The sequence below is a fragment of the Myotis davidii genome, unplaced genomic scaffold (genome assembly GCF_000327345.1).
Source record: "Myotis davidii unplaced genomic scaffold, ASM32734v1 scaffold393, whole genome shotgun sequence".
NCBI lineage: Eukaryota > Metazoa > Chordata > Mammalia > Chiroptera > Vespertilionidae > Myotis > Myotis davidii.
The window spans coordinates 1080728-1092548 of record NW_006285913.1 but is presented as its reverse complement, the minus strand read 5'-3'; the positions used below and the strand labels follow the sequence as shown (position 1 = coordinate 1092548).

Here is an 11821-nt window from a genome sequence, read left to right as displayed (position 1 = left end):
TGCACTAGGCCCCTAGCGTTAAATAATCCTTTGGCAGAAATAATGCGATCATATATTATGTATTCAATCTGAAAACAAAACCCAAGTTTATAACTATATATTGGACACACAAATGTCTGCTCTAACTTCTCTCTCCCCACCACCAATATATTTTGCTAATCTACCTTTGGGTACTATTTTAAATTGATGAAAATTATATAAATAAGAATCATACTGTCTAAAATAGACAACAATAGAATTTTTAGTTTGGCTTAAAAGGTAAAAATAAGAGTGGTTGAACCTCAAGAAAACTGTAAGAGGAAAAAAAGTGTTTTAAAGTGTCCGTGTATCAACCAAATGTTCCTTGCCTCTACCCTTCTGTGGCAGATAGAATAATGCTCCCCAAAGATGACCACATCCTAACCCCAGAATCTGTGACTATATTACCTTAATGGCAAGTGGGATTTTACACATGTAATTAAGGATTTTGACTGAGATTAAGGATTTAGTTTGGATTATCTTGGTGGACCCATGTAATCACAGGGGTCCTTAAGAGTGGAAGAGGGACCTTAACTGGTTTGGCTCAGTGGATAGAGCGTCAGCCTCTGGACTGAAGGGTTCCCAAGTTCGATTCCAGGCAAGGGCACATATCCGGGTTACAGGCTCGGTCCCCAATAGGGGGCGAGTGCAGGAAGCAGCCAATCAATGATTCTGTCTCATCTATGATGTTTCTCTCCTCTCTCTCTCTCCCTCCCTCCCTCCCTCCCTCCCTCTCCCTTCCTCTGAAATCAATAAAAAATTTAAAAATAAATAAATAAAAAAGAGTGGATGAGGGAAGTAAATTCTCCTCTAGAGCTTCTTTAGTTTTAAAACATTTTAGTCCATGGAAATCCTTTGTACTTTTGACTTCCAGAACATTAGGATAATAAATTTGTATTGTTTTAGTCACTCAATTTGTGGTAATTTGTTACAGCAGCAATAGGAAACTAATACATCTCAGAAATGTGCAACATTTCTGGCCTGTAATAATAAAAGTAGAGCTTTCTCTTCAAAAAGTGATCTTTTATAGTGTTTAAAATGTAACCCCCTACACTTCCTACACTCCCCTCCTTTTTTTTATTTTTTACAGCAAATGAACATAGAAACTGAGGGTTCAAAATGAAAAATAGGAACTCCAAGTTAAGAGAGAGAATACTCAGGCCATTAATGAAGAAATAATTTATCAGCATACCACAAAATCCTTAAAGCAAGATTATCATTCATAACCCCCTGATCAGCCCTGCTCTGTGGGTGATAGAGGGCGGTGCCCCAACCCCCTGATGGGCCCTGCTCTGTGAGTGACAGGGGGCAGTGCCCCAACCCCCTGATTGGCCCTACCCTGAGCGTGACTGAGGGTGGCATCACAACTCCCCAATCAGCCCTGCTCTGAGCCCGACCAGGGGCTGCACCTAGGGATTGGGCCTGCCCTCTGCCACCCGGGAGCAGGCCTAAGCCAGCAGGTTGTTATCTGCCAAGGGGTCCCAGACTGCGAGAGGGCACAGGCCAGGCTGAGGGACCCCCCCTTCCCCCTGAGTGCACAAATTTTTGTGCACCGGGCCTCTAGTATATATATATAAGCCTAAGCAACCAAACAACTGGTCACTATGACGTGCACTGTACGCCAGGGGGCAGACACTCAATGCAGGAGCTGCCCCCTGATGGTCATTGTGCTCCCACATACCCAATTGACCCGATCGCTGGCCAGGCCGAGGGACCCCACCCATGCGTGAATTCGTGCACCGGACCTCTAGTCCTATATAATAAAGAGGTAATATGCAAATTGACTGTCATGCCCTAGTTGGGGGAACCAGGCCGGCGGGGGAGGGCAGTTGGGAGGGACCAGGCCGTCAGGGGAGGGCAGTTAGGCGTAAATCAGGCTGGCAGGGGAGTAGTTAGGGGGTGATCAGGCTGGCAGGCAGAGTGGTTAGGGGTGATCAGTCAGGCAGGTGAGCGGTTAGGAGCCAGCGGTCCCATATTGCGAGTGATTTGTCAGTTTAACTGGCAGTCGGACATCCCTCAAGGGGTCCCAGATTGGAGAGGGTGCAGGCTGGGCCGAGGGACACCCTCCCCCTCCAGTGCACGAATTTCGTGCACCAGGCCTCTAGTATTATAAAAAAGGATATTGGCTCCAGTAGGGTTGAAAATATTGATTTAAATATACTTATCCTTTCATCCATCTATCCCTCCCATACATAACCCTGTATCTGCTATCTTCTCTGTTCTCTTTCAGTAAAACTTCTTCAAAGCTGTCTTGACTTCAATACCTAGTCTTTAGTTCTCTTGCTATCACCATGTCATTGAAATCATGGCTGCAAAAGGCACCAAACCCTGTTAAATCCGCTGGACATTGAAGAAATCAATTTTCATTTTACCTGACCTTCCTATAGCATTTGACTTCATTACTCCCTTTTATTTGAAACTTTCATCCTTTGTTTTCTGTAACATTAACCTCCATGATTTCCCCTCAAACTCCTTTGCAAGTCTGCTCCTTAAATGTTGGCATTCCCCAATATTGCATTTTTAGTTTTTTCTCTACATTCTTCCTAGGCAATCTCAGCCACTCTATGATTTCAATCATATCCTATGATTCATAAATCTTTACTTCTAATCCCAGTCCATCTCCTGAGCTTCATCTTTCTCCATCTGGAAACATTAAACATGCCATATACAACATGTCCCAAAATCAAACTCACTTCCTACCCTCTAATCTGTAACTACTCCACGATCCTATCCCAAATTAGTAGCACCACCATCCAGCATTTCAAGTCAGAACCTGAGAGTCTAGGTCAGTGATTCTCAACCTTCCTACTGCCGCGACCCTTTAATACAGTTCCTCATGTTGTGGTGACCCCCAACCATAAAATTATTTTTTTTTAATATATTTTGTTGATTTTTTACAGAGAGGAATTTAGTTCCTCATGTTGTGACCCCCAACCATAAAATTATTTTCATTGCTACTTCATAACTATAATTTTGCTACTGTTATGAATCGTAATGTAAATATGATATGCAGGATGTATTTTCATTGTTACACATTGAACATACTTAAAGCATAATGATTAATCACAAAAACAATATGTAATTATATATGTGTTTTCCAATGTTCTTAGGTGACCCCTGTGAAAGGGTCGTTCGACCCCCAGGTTGAGAACCGCTGGTCTAGGTTGACCTTTTTGCTCTGTTACCCTCTCCTCTCAGAGATATTCCCACAGGCTCATATCTCTGACCTAGTTACAGCAAGTCTCTCGTCTTCATCTTGTCCAAACTAATATATCCTCCACTTGATCACCAGAGGGATCTTTAAAACAAATTAAATATCTGCCTTGGGAAAGCTCCAACTTCTAGTTGTCTCAGAAAGAGAAAAAAAAAAAAGCCCTCTCCTTTGACATTTGGGGTCACCTCAGCGATTTATCAGTTTAGGCAAACTATAGATTACTTTTAAGGCAATTACAGCTACAGAACATATTTTGAACACCATAAACCTTGATGATGTAAAAGTAATAGTATAGCTAATAAAACTTAGGAAGTAAAACCCTGGCTGGTGTGGCTCAATTGGTTGGAGCTTCCTTCCATACAGCAAAAGGTGGCAGTTTCTTTCAATTCTCGGTCAGGGTGCATGCAAGAGGTAACCATTCGATGCTTCTTCTCTCTCTCTTCCTTTCTCTAAAAATTTAAAAAACCTTTAAAAATATAAATAAATAAAAGTTTGGAAATAGAATGGGAAAATAAAGGATATTAGATTTGTGCACCAGTGGGGTCCCTCAGCATGGCCTGCAGGGGTTGGGCTGCAGCAGGCAGCTGGGGAGGAGCCTGGGCCGGGCAATGCACCGCTCCCACTCATCCTGGTCCCGCTGCACCTGCCCATCGCTCAGTAGGCTCACCAGCTATGAGCCCGATGACTGGCGACTGTTGGTCAGCTGAGCGACGCTCCCACTGTGGGAGTGCACTGACCACCAGGAGGCAGCTCCTGCATTGAGGATCTGCCCCCTGGTGGTCAGTGTGCATCATAGTGACCGGTCATTTCACTGGTCGGTCGATTTGCATATTAGCCTTTTATTATATAGGATGTGGAAATGCTAATTTCCTCATTTTACATACTGGAGAGTTAAGAGATGTGTAAACTTAATGGCTCAATAAATAGACAAGTATATTATATAAAGTTACAAAGATAACCTAAAAAGGCAAGGGTACTCATATTTCAAAATAAAAGGGGTGGAGAGGAAAAGGGGGGAAATGGGAGATATCTGTAATGCTAATATAAAAATATATTTTAAAATAAAATATAGGCACTTAAAGTTTAAAAAATTATTTAAAAATAGATAAATCAAATATTATCTAAAGTTAATAAATCAAGACATTAGACCTATAAGCATCTCATTTCAGTTATAGAGGTAACTGCCAAAAGGGAAATGCTTGATTTAGCAATTGAGATGGGGAGCTGATTGTCTTTCTATAGTTGAATTTTTCTAACCATGTACATGCAATCCTTTGAGAATAATTTTTAAAAAGGAAAACAAGGACTATTTTAATGAAAACTTTTACAGACTATTTTTTCAGATATTGCTTTTTCTAATCACTTCACTGTACCAAAAATACATTTAATAACATTGTAAAGTTTACTAGAGAAAAAGGCAGATCATTTGCCATAAGATTGCTAAATGATAATCTTAACTTAAAAAGAAATATTGTAAGCACAATTTAAGGTATACATTGGTTACAGCAACTTAGGCAGCACTACTGCTTAATGGAAACAGAAAATGTGTCAGATACTAGGACAGGACCATGAGGAGTTAGAAGAGTTGTAATTAATCTTTCTATAATCCTGATAATGTTGAAGGAAATCAGAATAATTGAGAGATGCTAGCTCCTAATTTGGTTCTTGCTTTACTATTTTGCTTACATTTTTGTTATATATCTATGCACCTAACTTACACTGGTCATATTCTGTAGGAGAGATACCTTTTAGTTTCAAAAGATAAGCTTATGTTTCTGAAGTTGGTTATATACACTGAATTTAGAATCTCATTCCCTGTTACAGCTGGTTTCTTTCCTTAGTAACCATATTTGCACAAGCTTTCTTAAACTTTTTTATCCTTATCATTCTCTTACAGGATTTGGGGTGTATAGTGTGGCAAACATAAGCACCCCACTCAATTTTGCTTGGATGGGCCTAGTAAATAAAATATTTTTGGAGGTGCTGAATATTGCCAATTTGATTTATAACTTTCTACTAATTCTTTAGGTCTTAGCAACATACCTGACATATGATAGATGCCATAGAAATAGGTGATATGCACATAGCCTATGAACTGTACATAGAAACCTTCCCACGTAAGCAACAGACCCACTTAGTAAATGACAATAATTACTCTAGGTTCTTGAAGAGAGGTGGTTTGACTTTTATCTGACCAATGATTCTCAAATTTACCCAATTTAATCATTTAAGAAGTTCCGAAACCTTTCCTTAAAGCATCTCCCAATTTTGAGGAAGAAAACAAACCCAAGAAGGGAAGAACTTGAGACAGAGGATTGGGGTTCAGGAAGGAAACTTGTAGGAAATGAAATTAAAGATGGGCACTATCGTTCAAACCAGGTTGATGTACCTGTACACAAGGTAGTTAACAACAGACCTATGTAAACTTATGTGTTCACCAAATTTCACTCCTTTGTTAAATTATGAATGTAGCACTGAGCACAGGCTACCACAGAGTCATGAACTTCTTTAGGTTTAAATCCCAGGTCTGCAACCTGTTAACTCCGGGATCTTAGGTAAACTACATAACCTACCTGAGCCTATTTCCTGAAAGATTGTGACAGTGATGATACCCCGCCGGAAAGAATTGTTTTGAGAGTTAAACTAATTATTTATTGCATATTGTGTTTTACCTATTGCCAAGATATAGGGGAAGGTTTACTAAATTATAGTTATTATGTTTATTGCTTGTCTCCATCATTGGACCAAAAGCTCTAAGAGCCACACAGAATTTGTCTCATTTAGAATTGCTTCTCGTGTTCCTAGAACAGAAAGAAGCATAGCATTTGATCAGTGCCTAAGAGACCGTTTTAAATGAATGATTGAATATGTTGATTCCATAAATCAAATATGAAAATAAGTCATTTTATAGGCTGACCTCATCCTATACATATTTCTTTCTGTAAGTAGAACTGGCAAACAGGAATAATCCCCTATTTTCTATATTTCCCTTCATTTCCTCATTATCTCCCCAGATTCTCACACAATTCATGTTTTAAAAAAGAATTATGTAGTAAGATAAATGGACCAAAGACAGTTTTAGTTCCAACCAGAAAGAGTACAAGTTTGAAAAGCCCGTAAGTTTTCCACCTCAGTATACCATATATAATTTAAAAAATCAAATATCTACTTCAGCCCGGTCAGTGTGGCTTAGTGCTTAAGCTTGACCCATGAACCAAGAGGTCCCCAATTCAATTCCCAGCCAGGACACATGCCCAAGGTGTGGGCTCAATCCCAGTAGAAGATGTGTGGGCGGCAGCCAATCGATGTTTCTGTCTCTATGTCCCTCGCCCTTTTTCTAAAAAAATCAATATTTTTTTTAATTAAGTACCTACTTCAAGCTTTCCATATACATTTTTAATGATTAGAGTCAGCATTGCCATTACTAGAGTTTGAAAAAGCCAATCAAAATAAAATCCATACCGAACTGTCATAAGTAGGATGTTTATCTTATTTTATTCACTGGAGTTTTTGAGAGTTCTAAATTCTATAGTATGTACCAGTGGCCTCCAGTCCAAGTTTGGAACAAGTGTAGCCAAAGCATAAAGCAAAGCTTTTTATGTTTAGTTTACTTGGGGCTCACCCCCATGTCACTGGTTTTAATCAGGACTATGCTGTCAGCAAGTGACATTACAATGACATGACCAGGCAGAACAAGAAGGTAAAGACTGTGGAACCACATGTATAGTAGAAATAGAGGCCTTGAAAGGCTCCATGATTTGCCTTTGGTCACAGAACACGTTAGAGCACAGCTATCAGTTCTCCAGATTTCCAATGTTGCATGTGGTCGTAGAGCTCTTGCGTAAATACCAAAACATACAACCAATTTTTAGTTCATTAACTGTGTACCACAAATAAAGTTTTAACGTAATGAAACAATTTAAATAACATGTGCCCTATACATGAGGATTTATCCCACTTAACTAACTACAGAATTATTTTGATATACAAATATCAAACATTTGAATGTTTACTATGTCAGGCACTGTTCTACTAATCTGTATTAACTCATTTAACCCTCACAACCCCAGTAGTGGTGTGCCAGGACTCAGTCTGATGTCCGAGGCTGTGCCCTAACTACTGAGTGAATCTACTCTAACAAAATGGGTATGAAGCATACACACTAAAACTTAAAATTTGTCATGTTGATTGTTAAACTATACAAATGTAATTTAGTGCTATTTTTCTATATTTCCCTTCATTTCCTCATTATCTCTAACTAGTTTTTTTAAAAACCAGCACAAAGCCAAGTTTTCTTTATTAGAACATGTCTTTGTCTTTAATTACTCAGTAAACCTGGCTGGTATGCTCAGTGGATTGAACATCATCCCATGGACCAAGAGGTCCTGGGATTCGATTCCCAGTCAGGGCACATGCCCAGGTTGCAGGCGTATCTTTAGTAGGGGATGTGCAGCAGGCAGCTGATCGATGTGCCTCTCTCATTCCTCTCTCTCCTCCCTTCCTCTCTGAAATCAATAAAAATACCAAAATAAACAAAAACAAACAAACAAAAAAAAACCAGTAAGCATTACATGACCCAATTATGTAATATGTCTGAAGAAATTTTGCTCCTCTTTTCTAATTGGATTTGTTTCATTTGCATTGAAATCTGACTTGGGGAGAAATTACTGTCCCTATATGTTAACCCACTTAAAATAACTTTTTTAAAACTTTATTAATTCTTACTACAAAGAATTCCTTTATAAAACTGAACTACATTTTCATGCATTATAATATTAAGGTATGCCCTGGCCAGGTAGCTCAGTTGGTTAGAGTGTCGTCCCAATACACCACGGTTGAGGGTTCGATCACCAGTCAGGGCACATACAAGAATCAATAAATGCATAAATATGTGGAACAACAAATTGATGTTTTTCTCTCCCTTCCTCTCTCTAAAATCAATCAATAAATAAAAAGTTTAAAAATAATAATGTGTCATTCCAGGAAACTAAAGAATAACAAATAATTTTAAAAAGCTACTGTGAAGTTGAGGGGAAAATCAGTACGTATTATTTTATTTTATTGATATAAAAGAAAACTACAAATACTGTACAGTGAGGTGTGCTGTAGAACACTATACAGTTATAATAAACTATTACCAATTATTTATTACCCAAATGTAATATATACAAGCAATCACAAAATCCGAAAATAATGGGTAACAGCCAGTGCCTTAGGGATGATGCAACATCTATGCTATATTATTGAGCAGTTAAAGCACTTGCTATTATTTCCAAATATTCTCACTATTACTACTGATTTTTACATATACTAAATAATATTTCCCTCCAAAAAGTAGACTCTCCAGCTCTTGGCACTAACTCTTAAAGTCAAATAGACCTGAAAATATTGATAACCTTTTCAGTCTTTTATTGCTCCACCACAGGCATAAAGGCTCAGGAAGGGACTTGTGCATTCTAAAGAAAAGTATGCAATACCTTAAAATTTTAAATACTAAGTACTTGATACTCACAAGCAGATAACTAAAACTTTTTTTTACTAGTTTTCCTTTCTTTTACAAGAGAATAATCATTGTATTAATATTACACTACAAAAGGATGTAGACTCCATAATTTAAAAAATTAAATGTCAGATATACAAGTAATGGCATTTTCTCCAATAATTCACAATTTTTACAATTCCTGCTATTTTGGAACAAAGGTTAAAATTCCCACGATTTAAGTATTATTAAATATGCATTGAAACACTTAGCATCTCAAAGAATTATTAAGAATGACAGAACTTACAATTAACTATAAATCTTACAAGATAGCTCCCCTTTGTTATTTTATTTAAGTAAACATTCTACTATGGTAGGTTTTCAAGTGAATAGTTCTGGCTTGAAATAGTAACTTTTTAAATTAACTGTGAAGTGCCTTGAGGTTGTATAATTTTGTTAAATTATATAACCTTGTAATGTCTATCCAACTTACTTAGAGCATTTACCTCACTACTACTATTATAAAAAGTCATTTTAAGTTTATAGTAAGATGAGTGGAGTTTAACCTGATTTTTGCAAAGGCTTTTATGAAAATCTTAATATGGAAACTCTTTTTTGAGAACCTTGAAACTCAAAATCTGCTCTGCCATATTTTAAGTATGGGCCAATTAAAATTACTATTGAAAAATTAAGACAAATCTAGACTGATATTTTATATTGTCACTAGAGGCCCGGTGCACGGAATTAGTGCACAGTAGAGTCCCTAGGCCTGGCCAGCAATTAGGGTTGATGGGGACCTTCCTTCCCCGGGCTGCCAGCCGGGGCCTTCCTTCATTCTGTGCGGCTCCCTGGTGGTCAGCACACGTCATAGCGAGCAGTCGAACTCCCAAGGGGACAATTTGCATATTGGCCTTTTATTATATAGTATTATATTGACCAAATCATAATGACAGAAGTTACAAGCTTATTTCATATCTAAAGACTAGTTATTAGTGAGGTCTAAATTTTTAAGAGAAATGTTTACTAACAGCCAGTATTACTAAGTAACTACATAAAATACTTTTATAAACTTTGCATCTAGTAGCTAACGTGATGTCAGCACAATTCTCAAAAACCTGTCATTAGTAGTATGAGCTGCTAGCAAGTGATCTTCCCTGAGGTATGAGACATTTGCAAAATCTGCTCATTACCAATGAAGTAAGATACTCAAAAATAATGGCAATAAGGACCTGTGGCTGGAAATCACAGATGCATTTCAGATTGCAAGCAAAAGGCTTGATTGTAAAACCAAACTAGAAAATTATCAAATTATGCAGCAAATTTGCTAAATTTCTCAGGTCATTATCCTGAAACACAGTGAAAGAGGGGGAAATGGACCTTATGCTTGCCCTTAGACTAGTTCCTGAGTAACCATTCCCTTGGAGTTCATTATATTCTAGCTTATATTTGGCAGTTGTCTTGCTTTTCTTCCATTTCAACCAGTGTCTCATTACCAGCATTCTAGACATACACTATCTTCAATTCCACCTGAACTTTGGGTCATCAATTCAAACTTGGTATGATTAACTATAAAATGGATTACTGAAGGAAAAACTTTGACTTTCAGTGAAACACTGCAAACAGAATTTAGTTATAGTTTATGTAACATCTAGGGCTAAAAATATTAACTGATTTATGATCTCCAGCTTGGACTCAAAGTTATGGTGATCACAAATAATACTAAAAAATAATCATTCTTTAGTCCTGCATTTTATTATAATAACCATATGGAAGGACAAACAATGATATTTAAGAACTTAAAGAAATTGTTCTAAAACTTCTCTGTAAAGATGATACCTGGGCTCACCTCTCAAAAACCATTAATTACCCCAATTTTCAGGAGCTTTAAAATAATTTTAAGAAATATAATCATTCTCAGAATCAAGCCTTTTATTCTTTATCATGGGAGAACCCAAACTATTATAATATTTATACCTAACTGGCTTCTAAATAGCATTGCTGTGGCGAGAGAAATTAATGTGTTGTCAGAGATTAAACCCTTTGAAATGTTCACAGGTACATTCTAATTTGAATAAATAAAAGTATTTAATAGGGAGATAAAATTTGATATTTTTACTTCATGCTATGAGAATATATTTGTCAGTTATTAACTAAACATACTAAGCCACAGGTGAAGAAAATATTTGTTAAAGAAAAGGTGATTATATTATTTACCTGGAAGCAGTGCATTTTGCTTGTTAAAGTTTTCTTGTATTTAAACTAAAAATGGGGAGGCATGTTTCAATGGCTGAAAAGACCAAAAGTATAGTGGTTAGTGATATATGTAATTTTTAGTTTAATACACAGAAGTCACCTATACTAACTAAATGGGAAATATTAGTTGGCAGCTGCAGTTCTTTATGCAAAACTAGTGCACAATATAAAAATTCTACACTTTTCTGCTATTTAGATATAGAGAAAGACACTTGAAGTTTAGAAAAATGGAGAAAAACGGTTTAAAATGTGATAAAACCCAAATATGTATCTTGCTCAGATATCACCTGCAAATGTCTAGATTCTTCATTCTTTCCTTATTCAAAATGGACTAGCTCATTTAGTAAGTAGATTCAGTCAGAGATACTTTCATAGAAAGAAAAACAAAACCTCTCTTATTTGGAAACACAAGTTAAAGTACTGTCTATATTCGTTATGAATCAACAGGTTGAGATTTTTAAACACCTGATATTATACTTCCTGATATACATTTTCTTAGAATGAATACACAATTCTGCATCTGTTACATATGTAAACAGAGACAGCCAGGCTTTGCTCTAGATAAGAGATTGTATTAACAGACATTTTGTCTTTCATCCATTCTAATTCAACTTAATTTTAGTGAACAGAAGAAAAAGATGGATTGAAATGTACATTTCAGTATATAGGTTTGCAAAATAGGATAAAATAGTGGAATACCAATCTCCAGATAAACATTCTCTGTCTTTAAGGAATAAGCATGAAAGCTGCTTCTTGAAGAAACTGGCACTAATGATTTGATGAATACAAATGCCCAGTTGATCAGGGTATGATGCACTAAAATTTACATCCAAATCCAAGTGAAGCCAACAAATAAA

At 36.9% G+C, this 11821-nt stretch overlaps 1 protein-coding gene across 1 annotated transcript in view; it reads right to left on the bottom strand.

Annotated features, from left to right (window-relative positions):
- Nucleotides 1-9570: 9570 nt before the first annotated feature.
- VCPIP1 (valosin containing protein (p97)/p47 complex interacting protein 1) overlaps nt 9571-11821 on the bottom strand; it is a 27054-nt gene continuing 24803 nt past the window's right edge. The window contains exon 4 of the mRNA XM_015559555.1: nt 9571-10998. Coding sequence (XP_015415041.1) covers nt 10966-10998 — 33 coding nt within the window. The 3' untranslated portion in view covers nt 9571-10965. The remainder of the gene's footprint in view (nt 10999-11821) is intronic.